Source organism: Gambusia affinis, linkage group LG07 (genome assembly GCF_019740435.1).
Source record: "Gambusia affinis linkage group LG07, SWU_Gaff_1.0, whole genome shotgun sequence".
Lineage (NCBI taxonomy): Eukaryota > Metazoa > Chordata > Actinopteri > Cyprinodontiformes > Poeciliidae > Gambusia > Gambusia affinis.
In genome coordinates, this window is record NC_057874.1 from 25,171,306 (window position 1) to 25,188,225 (window position 16,920).

A 16,920-nucleotide genomic window follows, 5' to 3' on the forward strand; every position below is an offset into this window, starting at 1 on the left:
GGGAGATCTCGTGAAATGCCTTTTCACCACAACCAACATAAATTTTTGCAACAAAATGACAGAGGTGCGCAATTTTGATAAAGAAACCTAAAAACTACTTTTTCTCGCATCTGTTTTAACTTAATCAGAGTCCCCAAAAAATGTATATTTTTTCCACAAAACAACCATGAAGTTAAACAAGAATCCCAAACATCGTCCACTGAACTTTTTAAAGTTAATCTATTTTCCTGACTATAAATGGCACTTTCTTTCATGCATTTAGTAGTCCTTCAACTTGTAGTGAGGTGCGACATTATAACACATTTTCTGACTGTTGCATTAAATATAAATTCACACTGATGGACAAGAGCCAAGGAATAAAGTATAAACATTACTATATGCAGGCACTTTCCTTAACAAGTTGAAAGGAAGATGTGCTGCTGGAAGAGCCAAGAGTTATGTCTCCACACCCTGGTAGTTGCCAAGGGGATGAATAAAAATGTCTTTGCAGGTGAACCAACTTGGTGTTGCCACTTTACTCAATGCGTAAAGCAGTTTCACCCTGGATGTACAATGCATGCGTCTCTGCTCCTCTCCAATAACAAATTACGGAGTGGAGCCATGACTGACCACACTGACTTAGAGAAAGGACATTAGTGTGTCAGAAACCTCCAAGCTTTGGTTGACAGTTTCCGTAAGATCATTGGATCAGGTACCTGCCCAACGTGTCACCAAATTACATATGTTGTACAGTTTCCAAATAAATGCAATTCATATGTTTTTTTCCCTCTTCACAATGCATTTTTTGAATATTGCAACGTACAGTCCAGTGCGACTGGATGATGATACATTGACTGAACAAGGTGCAGTCGAATACAAAGCAGGCATTTAAAAATGTGTAAAATTGGCAAATGTGCAAAAAAAAAAAAAAATAACCAGTTACAAAAACTTATCTTTGTAACAATAAGAAGACAATGGTAGAATCACTACTGTCTAATATAGCACGCTGTGCTTTGAAATGAACTGACCAGGCAATCCATTGACCAGCGGGGGCCTCTCATCATCATCCTCCTCCTCGGGTACGGCGCTATCCTTCCTATCCATCTTACTGACTGAGGTGGTGCGCTTCCTGGGAACCTCGCCGCTGAAGTCCTCATCAAACAGCACCTGATCCACCAGGTCAGGCTGCACCAGGTTGGGCTCTGCTGGAGGCTTGGGGGTCCCATAGTAGTTACCTTATGAATGAAAAAAAGAAAGAAAGATGAAACAGTAGAAATGCAGAATCTGGAGCTCTAACCAACAAGACAGCAAATGATAAAAAAATATTTGTGGTATATCTGCATGTTTATGACAGGTTAGATACAAACCAGAACATCTAACATTAATCAAATAAGCTGACTATATTCTCAAAATGTCACACAGCTGTACCTCAGACTCCCAAGTTTCTTATTCATTATACTTCCTCCTCTGCATGATTTTCACGTCTCTTAACCTTCTGCTTTGTTTTCCCTCAATAACTGCACCACAGGGCGGTCATGACTCATGTAACATTAAAATCACTTCACTTGGAATTTGCCAGCAACTAATTACACTGATCATTGAATACAGCAATTATCTATCTCTCTCTTCATGTTTTTTCCTTGATGAAGAAAGACCTTGTATATACTAAGCATAAATATTCAAAGAGATCACAGCACCCTTAAAGAGAAGGGGATTAAGTGCAAAACTTTGTTAAATTCTTTTCTCATTTAACTCGTGGGGTGATCCATCTATCTATGGGCTGGTGAGCAATATGTGGAATGCAATTTAGGCAGAGAATAAGTAATTATTCCACCTCCATTAGGATTATAAATAATGTGCCCACTAATTTATATTCAGACCATTTATTATGATTATTTGTTTTTTAAGCGTTGCTCTGTCAGATGTGTTTACTCTAAAACCACCAGATTATTTTCTGGCAATCCATTTGGAAGATAAAATATTTACATAGTTCTTACAATAAGCAATCTCGGCTAAAACAAGGAATATAATTGGATTAATTAAAGTATGTAGAGAAATACCACTGGGAAATGGGAATCTCTGGCAGTTTAATTAGCTGCCATCAACTTGATCATACTTTAAGTTACTCCCAGTTGTGAAGGAGCTGTGCTATGCTGTGCTTTTGAAGTACTTAAGTTTTAACACACCAACATAACAAATGCCGTTTTTGTGGAAGCAGCACTTATCAACTCTAGATCTTTTTATAGCATGAGGGAAAAGAAAAGAAAGCTGACATCAGCATAAAGTGCAAAGAACAGAGGGCTCTGAGGACAACATCACAGTCATTCCAATAGCTTTACAGCACTAACACCGACACCACAACTGCTTTTCTGATAAGTGAGCTCATCTTGAACCTGGCCTCATCTCTGCAGGCATGCTAACGACAATACAAAGCAAACTAGGTTAATGCAACGATTGCCGATCTCCCTTCAAAGCAGGGGGATGATTGAGGAGGAGAGGGAGGCTGGATGAAAGCCGGCCCCTCCTCTGTTGACATGCAACTCTGTGTTTACTAAATGACACTCATCCGCATTTGTCAAAGATGGCTTCATTAACAGGAGTTGCATAACGATAGCGGGGAGAGATTGGGTGGGCTGCCTAATCCCTGCCTGTCTCCCGCTGCACACTGACATTCATCAGCCAAATGCTACCTCTGTGATTAATTACTTACAAACATGTGTCTTGGCCTCTGATAAATGTGTGCTGCATATAGAGAAGTGTGTGAAAGCAGTGTGTCAGTGAAGATTTGTGGCACCATTTGCCTTTACAAATGATGGCAAGCCTCATAAGCAGATGAGCCCGGGAAGCTTGTCCGGCGGTACTTGTGAACCTCGTGTCACAAGGTTGATGAGCCGGGGGAAGAGTGAGCCGACTCCTTCAAAGAGTGTGCAAGCCATTTCATGGTCGTGGGCTCAGCTAGTGGAAATGAAAAGATTCCTGTCGTCAATGACACTCTGTAGAGGCTGCACAAGGTCATGAGCCCCTTCATTTTGCCACAATCAGACAGAGCAGACAGATACACAGTCAAACAACCATTCAACTATGACCTAATGCTCCGTTCACATTCAAATCCAATTTAATCTTCTTTCCTCTTTTCTGTCTCATAAAAGTGTGACTCATTAATGCCACGGGGGCTCCAAAGCAACTGGATTGGAATAGGGATTTTCCATTTGGAAAAACGTTTGTATTTCTTTGCAGCAAATTACACAGTAAAATCCAATTAGTTCTCCTTACTTAAAAAAAAAATACACATATATTTGCAATATCATTGCCCCAAAATGTTTTAGTTTTTACTAATTTAACTGATTGAGCAATGCCAACTTGTACAATTTTAGTGAGTGTTAGCTTAAGTTAACTTAATAAATCAGTGTGTCTTGAAGTGGGCTAGTCAGTTTTGGTCCACTGGCTTAGTTCGGGTTGAATAGGGGTACCCAGAGGGACCATTACACTCAGAAAGTCCCACTGTGAGTCCCTGGCACAGATGGCTTCCAATTCTCCTTGCCAGAAAGTACAACAGCCTTCAACTAGCCTTTACTAAAGTTAACAACCTGTCAATAACAGCAAGTAGATTCTTTGAATATTTATGCCAAGGTGGGAGGAGTTTGGCTTCGGGGCAATTCTGGTCCACCATCCGGCATCTCAGGAGGGGGAAGCAGTACAGCACCAACACTGTTTATAGTGGGGATGGTGTGCTGCTGACTTCAACTCGGGACGTTGTGGGCCGGTGGGCAGAATACTTCAAAGATCTCCTCAATCCCACCAACATGCCTTCCATTGAGGAAGCTGAGCTTGGGGACTTCGGGTTGGGCTCTCCAATCTCTGGGGTCGAGGCCGCCGAGGTGGTCAAAAAGCTTCTTGGTGGCAGGGCCCCGGGGGTGGATGAGATCCACCTGGAGTTCCTTAAGGCTCTGGATGTCGTAGGGTTGTGTTGGCTGCAATATTGAATGGACATCGGGGGGAGTTCCCCTGGAGTGGCAGACTGGGGTGATGGTACCCCTGTTCAAAAAGGGGGACCAGAGGGTGTGCTCTAATTATAGGGGGGTCACACTCTTAAGCCTCCCTGGCAAGGTCTATTCAGGGGTCCTGGAGAGGAGGGTCCATCAGATAGTCGAGCCTCAGATTCAGGAAGAGCAGTGTGGTTTTTGTCCTGGTCGTGGCACACTGGACCAGCTCTAACTGGCTGTTTGATGTCAAATTCATTTTACTTCACCTTAAAATTGTTCTTACCTTAGTAAAAACCTGCCCTCTGGTCTACACTTTGCTCTGTACAGAGGATCTGGCCTCTCAGGTATTGACAAATGATTGCTTTCTGGAGTTATGGTCTCTGTTCAGGTATTAAATTTTACCCAATCGCTAATGTTTGGCCGTGATGTATGTAAGGTGTATGAACCACACCAGAAATTACCTACGCTGTAAAAAACCATCCTCCATTACGAAGAGAGAAGTGCCACTGACATTGCTAAATCTACATGTAGACTACAATTCTAAAACAATGCAGAGAATCAACATTATCGTTCACAACAATTCCTGTTCGCTAATTGACTCAGTAGAAATTCTACCAGGGAAATCAATATCAATCAGAGAAAGCCCGGACGAGCCGTTAAGGTAGATTTGAATTGAGTGGATTTGTGTACTCATCTCAGCCTGTTTGACATGAAAAGGTTTCTTTACTGAGCACAAAAACAAATTTCAAACTAGCAAAAAGCCAAAGCAACCATACTGATACAGGTCTCTGGGACCTGGCAGTTGTTTGGAACTGTGTTTGTGATAATTATTTTCTTTGTGTGTTTTTTTTTTATTTTTTTTTTTAAATCAACGTAAAGCTCTACCATTTTTTTGTATTTTTCATCCATCTTCAATGTTTTCTTTACTTAATTCAGAAATGTGTCTGAACATAACTTCTTTGCATTAACACTCTCATTTCCCATGAAGAGTGAAGAACCTCCAGATATTCCAATCCAAAGCAAACGAGACCAGTGATGCTTTCCTTTCTGAAAGTGACCTCTGTTGGCCCCCAGAAGCAGTGCTGTCATCTGTGGCCAGACATGTCTCTGAGCCAAAGGGACGGTCAACAAGGAAGCTGCCTGTTTGTTGGGATCCTGCCAGTTCCTTGGGCAACTGATACTACAGCCTGTGTTGGACCTAAAAGGCACTTTTCACTTTGTTTTAAGCAGATGCTGATGAGATTATGGACAGATTCTTTGTGTCTCTTCTCTTTCCCATATTCTCTTTTCACGTATTAGAAATAGGTCATAATTTCTGAATCAGACCCTTAGACAGAGCCTTCTTCTTGACATCTAAATATTAGTCAGCTTAAGTCTTGACTAAACAAAGAGCCTATGCTGCATTTTGGTGTGTTTTAAGGGAACTATTAGATCTTTATGTTCTATTATTTAATATTACACTTAAAATTGTGCAAAATATATTTTTATTTTTTAAAGTGCAACAGTGAAGGTCAAAAATGCATCTTCAGCTGAAATGTATGTTAAAGATAGAGGCAGATCTATTGTTTGATCACCAGTGATATTTGGGTTATTTACATTAAAATCACCTAAACTAGCAGACATAAAATGTAATAGCTTAACAAACGCTTCATCCAAGAACTTCTTTGTGGTTGTGAAATTACACACACTGATTTTGTGAAGATTATTGTGTTTCACAGAAAAGGTAGAGTTAATAGGACCATTTATGAAAGGATCATTGATAAAGAAGGATGAACATCATATGTGACACGACTCCAATAAAATATTTTAAAATGGAGAAAAAAATCTGTGAAGAATCCATTAACATAATAAGCATTCAGGCAAGCCATTTGGGACTATTAGTGGAATCATTATGATTAGCTAAGAATCCCATTAGCTCAGTACCTTGAGCACAACTCACTTACTGTACACTAATAAACTGAAGGTAATTCATAAACTCTTCAATGAAGGACTGAAACCCAAGTGAGCCATAAAAAGGAACAAATGTCCTTGTTTATTCCTCCCTTTTCACAGGAAAATGGGACGCACTTCAAGCACTGCTAAATGAAATAAATCCCATTCCTCGGTCCGATTACTTCCAGCTCCTCTTTAAGTTCCCTGTGCAGCTGGGAGATCAACACTGTCTTCCACAAAAGCCGGGCAGTGCCTTCTGCTGACTGGGCTTATGAGTAAGGGAAGAGGAACGGGTATCTGCTATCAGAGTATTCCCTCACGGGGATACTGTACCAAAATCTCCCCACTTTTGAGGGCTAATCCACACGTCTCCTCACAACCAGCCAGTCCTGCTTACACTGTTGCCATTGGAAGCGGAGAAGCTCTGCATCCTTTCAATTCAGCTACTGTATGCTTGTCTGCTGTTTGCTCTCGATGTCCCTGCCTCTACCTAATGTCAACATTTTACAAAGGTGGAAACCCTCCTGGCTCCAGTTAGAGTAACATCTTCTTGCTGGATTGTCAGCTACGGATATTTGAATTTTTAGATCATTTATTCATTTATTCTGAATGTAATGTGGTCACTTGATTGTACTATAAAATGACTATACGGCTGGAAAACAAATAATACTCCCCTTTAACATTGGCCAATTTCCCCACTGCTCATTTATACATGTATATATATATATATATATATATATATATATACATGTATATATATATATATATATATATATATATACTTGTAGAGATTTACAAATACACAGAAAAAGAAATGCACCTCTGCACATCAAGCACCATATTGATCTCACCTGTGAAGCTCCTTCACTTTGGAAAAGGATTTGACCTTGTCTTTTAATTTCATAACTTATAAACAGCAAAAGATGCAAAATATAGGAAATGATGGAAGAGTGCAGTAAAGGTACATGTTGATGCAACTGGAGGTTCCCCCACAGACTTTTCGAAAAATCCTCTCCCATTTCACAGCAGCTCGGATTTGCCTCCAAGAAGAATGAGCTTAAAGAGAAAGGGAAGATTATCGTCTCATTGCCATAATCATTGTGCAATGAGATAAATCTTCCTTTCCAGTTTCTTTATGCAAGAAATACAGTGAGACCATCTAACTTTCCAAGACATTTCAATCTTGAGAAAATGCATGTTCCATTATATTAAAATAAAAGGTTATGATGCGAACAGTCTAACTTTTTACTGTAAATACCTCAATGAATGTTGCAAACGTTTAAGATACAATGCCTTTCAAAAGTATTTACATCTTTTTTTTTTACATATATCCACAAAGGTACATGCATTTCAAAGGGAGTTTTTGAATGAGATCAACAAAATGTAAGGCATCATTATAAAATGAAATGAAAATATCTGTAACTATTGTACATTGACAAAATCTGCAGCCACTTTTACTCCTAAATACAATCAGTTTCCTTCAAAAGCCACCAAATTAGAAATTAGAGTCCACTTATACTTTAGTTTATCCAGACATAAACTGAAATCATTTAGACAACATGTGTCAAATTCAAGGTAATTGGGCCAAATGTGGATCAACATAGATATTTGCATGGCCCCCAAGACTCCAGATGGCCACATACATAGAACTTCAAGATAACAGTTATTTGCTTGAATATTATTTAATCAGTCAAATCAAATTAATGTTGTTTGTATTGTTTGCATCAATGTGTAAAGATTTTAGGATGTTCACACTGAATACAGAGAAAATATTTTAACAGTTTAATTGGTAGTTTTATTAATACATTCTGCCGCTAGGGGATATCCATAAACATCATTTTTTTATTGGCCTACAATGAAAATAAGTTTAACACCTCTGGTTTAGACCAAATCATACTAATGTGTTAGAATGACTCAGCCAAAATTTTAACCTAACTCCAATTGAGAATCTGTGCCAAGAATTCAAAATAGAAGTTCACAGAAGCTCAACATCCAATCACTTTTTAGATCCTTACTTTTAAAAGAAAAAATACCTTGTGTTGGTGTACCATGAAAAATATATTGAACTTTGTGGTTGTGTTCTGAGAAAAAAAGGGTATTAATACTTTCACACAAAACTGTATATTGTGTTTACCTCATCAAAGTGCTGCCTCATAAACATTTATAAACAGCTTAAGGTGAAAAATATGGTGTACCGCTCTGAGAGCTGATGTTTTGGACGTCTGATGATGAACTAAGCATACTGTTTGTGTCTGTGAGCGAGGGAGAAAAGTAAGGCTGCTGATTTATCCCATGAATAAAGCATGACTTGAAAGTAAGAACGCAAGTGTGTCCTGATGGGTGCCTGTGTAAACAGCCGGTGGGATCAAGAGGTTGGCTGGTTTACAGAAGGTCACCAGCAGGTGCTACATCTGCTTGCATATCCACACCTTGTCGACTGAATGTTAATAGTTCATGGGTAAAATTTTCACTTGAAAATGCTGACACGGATAATAAATGTAAAGATAAGGGCTTAAAACAATATATGAGCATGTAAGCCACAGGTCTGTAAGGATACTGTGGAAATACAAGCAGGTGTGCATGATGTTACATTAAAAAAATGAAAGAACTTTTCCCTTTGCACCTCTTTGATTCCATTTTAGAGATAGTTTTGCCAGGATTAAGAACAACTGATTAACATGCAACCAACATCTTCTTGTGCAGTTGGCAGAAATTATTGTTCCACCAGCACAACACTTTCATCATATTCAAATATTTCACCCGGGCTGTCGCAGAGATTTTACAGAGGTCATGCAGTGCTGTTGACAACTATTGTGTTTGCCTTGGGGTTATGACTGGAAGGGGAGAAAGGGTGAAAACAACTGAGAGAAGAAGACTTGTTTACTCTCGCACTGTGTCATCATCTGTGAATGTGGGGCTGTGAAAAAGCCACAGAGAACCTGAGAAATGGAGAGGAAAAACATCTGATCATAAAGTGGTGCTCAGAAAGAAAGATCATTGCCCTGCTTTACGGGATGCTATTTCAAATTATTTTCATTATAATAAAGTTGCAGCTGTTTTACCTTCTTCTATTTATATCAGTAGTTTTAGCAGCAGAAATGACTTTAACACCTAATTTGGAAAAGACTAGATAGCTTCCTAGCTATTTGCTGAGGCCCTTCATCATCCTTTGATTTAGCAAAGGATTTGATTTACTGAGATAGACATAGTCTTTGCTCTGCGTCAATGCCCAAAGTCCTGTCCACAAAATACTTCCAGGTGTCACTTAAGTGTTGCTGTCCTTCTCCAAGCAATTACTGAAAGGACTGAGACAGGATTGAGGGTTGAAGCAAACACCTCAAGGCAGCCAACTAAGATGGTATACTTTCCACTTATTTCTGTGAGGATTTGGGTTTTATCTGTGTTGATCTGTGTTGTTCTATATATTTATTTCTAGTTCTCTGAGTCTCCGTGTTGTCCTGTCTCCCCTTGATTATTCCCAGGTGTTTCTCGTTCCCTAATTACCTCCTGTGTATTTAGAGCAGGGGTCTCAAACTCCAGGCCTCTAGGGCCGCAGTCCTGCAGTTTTTAGATGTGCCACAGGTACAAAACACTGGAATGAAATGGCTTAATTACCTCCACCTTGTGTAGACCAGTTCTCCAGAGCCTTAATTATTCTACTCAGGTGTGCTGCAGCAGAGGCACATCTAAAAGTTGCAGGACTGCGGCCCTCGAGGCCTGGAGTTTGAGACCCCTGATTTAGAGTCACCTGTGTCTCTGTGTCTTTGTCAGGTCCTACTCGTTGTTGAATGGACTAAGGTGTTCTCAGTCCGTCGTCAGTCCAGTCATTTACCTTGTTGCTACCTGTGATGAGCCCTGGTCTCTGCTCAGCAGTGCTGCCTTGGATTTTGGTCTGTTTTTTTCCCCCTCATTAAATATCATTATTTTACTGCAACCTGGTTCCACGTCTGCCTCACCACCCACCACCACACTTCATAACAATTTCAGTGGACTAGGCTGATTTCATGACATGTATACATACCATCATAGGTCCCACTCTCCAGAAGGAGCCCACTTTCCTCCAGGATCCTGAAGTCTCCAACGCTGATGAAGTTGTAGTCGACTCCAGGCACTTCCCCCTCTCGAGGAAGCCGTGTGGTGCCTGGAAAAGCATAAAGATGAGACACAGATAAACATGCAGTTCTTGACATGTTTTCATATAAGACACGAAAGTCCAGACAAGAGACCATTTGATAATGCAGCCATTAGATGCAGAGATTAGTTGTGCTATTTTGATAAAACCACTCAGTCAGATCCAAACACTTTTAATGGCCAAAAATCCCAGAAAACCAAACACTTATGTATTCTTGTACTTTGTCTCTGCAGAGATAAGACATTTTTTGTTGTTGTACTGCATGCACAGTAAATACAAGGTCACATCTTGTTTTGGAGATCAGTGGTGTCCAAATCTCTAGTGGATGGACTCAGCGTTTCATGTTAGACAAAAATCCTTGGAGTTTGATGGCATATTGTAAAAAATTGACAGCTCATAAAGCCCTGCGGAACACCAACAGACCTGGATTTTTTCCTCTCTTATGAGTGACTGCCGCTTTTACAAATTATTACTGGGACTCTCTTGATATACAAGAGAGCTGTTGCAATATACTGTATGTTGCAACAGCTAAAATCAGAAAACAGTAGTGTTAATAACAGATGAGAATTGTGATGAAGTAATGAGTTGTGTAACCTCCTGGTGTGATTGAGGTTCATCATAAAGAGTAACCTGAATACAGATGAAATGAAGGTATTCTACGAGCAGCTTTTGCTCCCCTGGTGAAGCCACAGACTACATGAGTGTTGATCGAAGAAATGTTTTCTACTAAGATGAACATTCAAATGGTGTCAGATTTTTTTGTTTTTTGCAAGGGAAGTGCACACAGAAATAAACAATTTCTCTGTGCTTTGTTTCAAACCCTTCATTTGAGCTTCTTTACTGCATTTAGCTTGAATTATTAATAAATGCAAGACGGTCACTTCCTTTGGAGAGGCTTCCTCTTGAGGTCACTATTGCTGTTGTTATTTTGGCTCAAATAAATTCTGCAGATCATATTTTGCAGAATGGAGTAAGTAAGCAGGATTGCTATGGAATTGCTTTTTACTCCATTTTTCCTTTTTTCATTAGAAACAACTACAAACACTTGATTGAGCCAAAAGTTTCACTATTTTCTTGTGTAGTCATTCATTTTAAATTCAGCTGACATTGAAAAATGAGTTTGCTCAAGCCTGGAAGAAACAAGCCTTCATATTTTTGTTTTTAAATGCTTGAAAAATGAAATTGTAATCTTCCCCTTTCCCATCTTGCTGTGGTCAAGTCTCCTGTCACACCACAATAATACAGAACAACATATTAATCAGCCAGAACATGGATGGTCTGTAAGGGGTTTTGGATAAGACCATAAAAAACCCCAAATGTAATAAAATGTAGTAAGACCAATGAGGCTCATTACTGTGGTGGCTGCACATCAGTATATTTAGGGCAGCAGGGTGGAGCCTAAAGCAGTCGTGGCAGCTAATCCATAATTTGTGACTCAAGTCCTGAGCCATCGTTGAGTCAACTGACCATCAAAAGCAGATCTGACAACATTGATTCTACCCACACTGGGAAAGCGGCACTCCAAGACCATTATAATTCAAAATAATGATCTTGGTTGTCTGCCTATTATACACACTGAGTTGCTTGTGGATCTCACTAAGCAGCAGAAAAATTAACAATCCATAAACTGTATGCTAATAAATATAAAATGAGAAAAAAAGGAAGATGATTACTGAAAAAAAAAAAAAAAATCCAGTGACCAATAGGTTTATAACACTCACTAGAGTTGGAATGTGGCCTTGGTGTGATCAGCTCAAATTAATCAGGATAAAATTATGAAGTTTGGATTTTGGCAACCGGCCTCTTTTCTTCTGCATAAACACATGCACATGCCATGCCAGTTATTGCACAAGATGACTGGCACATTGATTATCATTTACCTTGAGGAAGAATTTCCAAACTTGGTGCATTCAAGTGAGGGCTAAATAGTTACTTGGACCTTGAAGATCACCAGGCAGTCTAGATCTGGTGTGAATAGGCCCTTATCTAAATTTTAAAAGTGCATCCTTGTGTGATTTAATGGCACAAAGGCTTGCAAAACGTTGATTGTTATTCAAGCCTGGTGTGTTCAGACAAATTAGAGTTAAAGCTCATCTGTTTTTCACTGATCAATATATGTACTGCTGTCTAGACAAGGCAAATATTCTGGTAAATATATTAATGCAACAACGAACCTGTGGAACTGAAAACATGAAAGGAAATCAGAGCTCATCAGTCAAAGTCTCTTTATGTGAAATTCTTATTTTGGATTTCTGGCATATAAAAGAATCCTATCTAGTCTGAATACATGTTAGCAACAAGCAGCAGGGACAATAAGTTTTATATTCTTCTCATACAACAAAGAATCCTTTTGATTACACTGTTTTATTGATATAACCTTAAGTGGCATTCAAGGCTTATGATGCAACTATTTTGAAATCTCACTGAAAGAAGCAGCAGCATCTCTAAAGCAGATTTTTGGAAAAGTATAGAGTCTGTGCCAATTAGCAGTGAAGAGACTTCTGGAGGCTCAATGGCCTATTAACTAACTTTATGTTGCTGCCTTCTTTTATTTTTTCCCTCTTACATTTTCTCCCTAATTGGACTGTGACAGCTCCTCTGCTCAGGTACAGAGCAGCAAAAAAAACCCAACACACAGGCATACAAAATCCCTAACACTTCCCTTTTAAGTTTATCTTAGTAAAAGCAGGTAATTTTACTTTGTGTGAAAGAATCCCTCTCATTAACAACTTGTTTTTCTTTTGGCGATAACTAAGGTCCCTCAAAATGGCCCTTGTGGGCCAATTGCTTGTCAAGCAGTTATGTATCTGTCAAAAATATACCCAAGAATTGTTCCTAGATGTCAAACTGATATTTACCATAAGCTTCTCATTGTAGAGGTGTTGCTGAGGGCAACATAAAAGCAGCACACTTTGAAACAGCCTTTTAAACATCTTGTCATACTTTCACCTTAGTACAATTGGCTTTTAAAACAAAAAACTGTTACTGCCAGACAAAAAGAGCCTAATGTGCAGGTGGGTCATCAAAAAGAAGAAATATTTTCATTATGCATAGCAGTGGACTCATCAGGTAATGTTTCAGTGTTGCTCCTCTTGAGTTAAACAGGATCAGTAAAATTCATGTCTGGAGATCATTGTTATGTATGGGAATCAACCTGTTTTCATCTGCATAAACACAGGAAACAGATGGGCAAAGCTAACATATCTTTTCAAAGAACCTGCTAAACACATTAAAATGTTTCATGTTTTATTTTTGAGGTATACAAATTACATGAAAACAGTGGTTGGCAGTCATCCATGCAATAATGATGAGGCTTGGAAGTAAATCTAAACTGATTGGAAGTTTTCCAGCTTACATATCTCCTGGGTGGTAGGGGGAAAAAAAACTCTGTCAATTTCTTCAAACACTGCACTCTAATTACGTCTTTGATGTATTTGTGATTTTCATGATTGTTTGCATTCAGGCCTAGGTTACATTTCCATGGTGGTATGGAGTTATTGAGAAATCAGACTAAGCAAACTAAAAGAAAACTGGAAATGAAGCATGGGTGAACAACAGAAAATCAAGGGAAAACTAAGTGCTTCCACTGCAGAAATACAAAATCTTACCATGTATTTTTGTTCTAGTTTTCAGCTTAAATAGTAAACTTGAAATAAGACAAAACTAACCGACAAGTACTTTTTCAGCACGATATAGGAGCTTGTTTTAAGTCAATAATTTCTTAATATTGATGAAAATGTTATAAGTGAATTAATCTGCCAAAGGAACAAGACATTATTCTCATATTATAAGTTAAAATGTTTTGTTCCACTGGCAGGTTATTTCACTTATAACTACCGTAGTACGTTTTCATCAACACTAAGGATATTTCTTACTTAAGCTCCCATATTGTGCTGAAAAGTTACCTATAATTTAGTTATGTTTGCACAAGAAACTAGACCAAAAATATTTGGTAAGATTAAGTGTTTTTGCAATGTAAATAATGATGATGAGTGATTACTGGAATAGCGTATAGATCAGTTAATAAGCAGAATGGTTTTTAGTTGTGAGCAGAGAAAAGCTAAAGCTCAGGAGATCTGACTGATGCTACTGATGTGTGAAAACAATACAAGCCAACATGAGAGATTATCAGGTAAACATTAACTAATTCGAAATACAACTAAAACCAAGCTGACAGTCCACAACGTCAAGACAGCAATCCATTCTATCAAACCCACCATCACTCATGAACATGAAAGAAAATGCTTGAACTTAATCATGAAAAACATACCAATGATTTCAAAATATGTCACATTGGCCCTGAAAGGTTTCACTGCAATCTTTTATAACTATCTGTACTGAGAGAATGTCAAAACAGGAACATCAGAGCTAGTCAGTCAGAAGAGGCAGGCAATAAATTTAACATGGGAGATTTGTGCACAGCTTCGTGATGGTACTTCAGAAATAGAGGCTCAGGACTTTGATGCTGAAAAAGTTAGAAAGAAATTCAGATGGTCTATTTTTAAAGCCTTTTTCTGAAAAAACAAGAAAGATATTGTCAAGACGTTTAAGACATTAATGTTTTCCTGTTGTTCAGATTCCTTTCATTTTTAACCAGAAATATGATTAATTTTACATATTTACGATATACAATAGTCTTCTTTCTTCCCATGATAGGCTGCAGTGATTATCAAATATGAAGAAAGGGAAGACAAGAAAAAAAAGAAATGAGGAAATGATGTATGCAACTCTCCATTTCATCAAGGAGAGTGATCAAAGCATAAAGATGTATGACTGTTTGACGTAATTTTTCCAGTACTGCTGAGCAGTTGCACTAGTACAGTTTGTTTAAGTGAATGAGTTATTTTGAGGTTAAACTCTTCACATCAATCTCTTATCACAGTGGGCAGTCCAATGACTGCATGTAACCTTGTTTACTCCCTGTGTATAAATAATCCTCCTCTTTTTGCCCTCTCCCGATCGGAATACGTGAATCTGATTCCATTCGCGTCAAGCTAAATATTTGCTACACATGGACAGTATTGTACTGCAAAAACACAAAATCTTACCAAATATTTTTTTTGTTTCTTGAAATTAGACAAAACTAAGTTACAAGTAACTTCTCATTCACATACAATAACTTGTTTTAAGTTAATAATTTCTTAATATTGAATAAAATAGTTCTAGTTCCACTGACAGATTATTCCACTTATAACAAACGTTTTTCCATTATACAAGTGAAATAATCTGATAGTGAAACCAGTACGGTTTCATCAATATTCAAGAATTATTTACCTAAAATAAGTTCCAATATATTACAGAAAAGTTACTTGTGAGCTAGTTTTATCTTATTTCAAGAGCAATGAGATATTTGAACTATAAAAATCCTTGATAAGATTTTGTGTTTTTGCAGAGTAGACTCTCTTGCTACCTCTTTATCACTGACTCATTGAATGCACAATGTTGCTTCTTACTGAATAGTTTTATTTAGTGTTTCAATCTTGATGTAAAAGCCAGAATGATATTAACTACAACTTCAAATTACTTTGGTTCAGCAGAATTGACCCTATGGTGTCGGTAGAACACCAACACAGACAGAGATATGTTACAGTGATATAAGAGGACGACAGTGTGTAAAGTGGACCACTGGCACATCGACACAAACCAAGCCTGCTAATCCCCTTGCTGTCTGCATGATTGTCACAAACATTTGGGGTTAAATCCATCTTCACATCGGCTTGTTTATTATCAGCTTTGATTTTCGACAAACTGTGTGAATTGCTTTGGCTAGGACTTTGCAATTTAACGGCAGTCCATGACTCCCTGAACCTGCCTTTAATACCTCTAAAGAAGACAGACAGGTATTGATTTGTCACAACGAGAAAATGACCACTCGAGCTTCAGCACCCGAAAGATGTGAAGTTGGGCCTTTTTCCTGCAAGAGCAAAATGACTGCCAAGCACAAGAGGGATTGAGTTTTGAGAGTTGAAATGTAGCAACCAACACCCCCATTTTCCAAAGAGTGACTTGTCTTGTGGCTGTATTAGTCCACTCCACTGCTGCCAGCTTGTCACGCACAGATACTTGTTACTGATGCATTCGATTTTTTTCTTTTCTACAGTCAACACAGCCTTTAGCATCAAATCTCAATGAACTGGAAAGTCTGATAGATTTGAACTCAAACCTCTCAAAGCCTTAAAATTGTGGGCAAACATTTTCTTCAATTAGTCTGCTTTAGAACTCTTCAATATGGTAAACGGAATAATGGGGAAACTGTCATGTGGTTACATAAGTCAAAATGTAATGTTACATAAACTACTGAGTTATAACATTTTGATTAAAAATAAATGTGAATATTTAACCAAAGAGCTCAAATTTAATAGCATAGCTCAAAATGAACCAAATATCACTCTGTCAGAATACAATCAGCAGCTAGCTCTGGTTTAGTTCTGACACCATCTGTTCAAATTTAAGCGTTGGCCACTTTCTATACACGCTTCTGAAATATTCAAAAACCAGATGTCTGCATAAGACTATGAGAGTTGAGTTTGCCCGGTCTGTTCCCAAGCGTAAAGTTTGAAGAATGCACAGCAAGCATTTTAGTGACAAGAGCTGGTAATTGTCCAGGGATTTCACGATATGCGAGTGTGTCCGCTTCCCACTACTGTTGATATGGCAGATGTGTCCATATAAATGCCCTATATTATTAAGCAAATTTAAACAATGTCATCCAACAACCTTTAAGGGGTTGTCCATTAGAACACTTTTGCTATAAAACTCATCCTTTTATGTGTTGTACATTAAAACGTTGAGGGTAAAATTAGCTTTTTGAAATATCCTTAAGAGACTTGATGTTAAAATATGTACCTCAGGGATTACTAAGTGGGTTTCAATGTGATGCTAAGGACTCCTGAC

The 16,920-nt window shown here is 38.3% G+C and overlaps 1 protein-coding gene across 2 annotated transcripts in view; it reads right to left on the reverse strand.

Moving 5' to 3' along the window:
• Positions 1-16,920, reverse strand: part of LOC122834204 (membrane-associated guanylate kinase, WW and PDZ domain-containing protein 3-like) — a 140,590-nt gene that overhangs the window by 30,309 nt on the left and 93,361 nt on the right. For both annotated transcript variants that reach the window (XM_044122401.1, XM_044122402.1), the window contains exons 3-4: positions 9,916-10,035; positions 1,008-1,214 (exon numbers count right to left, since the gene is read on the reverse strand). In XM_044122401.1, the coding sequence (XP_043978336.1) occupies positions 1,008-1,214; positions 9,916-10,035 (327 nt within the window). The remainder of the gene's footprint in view (positions 1-1,007; positions 1,215-9,915; positions 10,036-16,920) is intronic.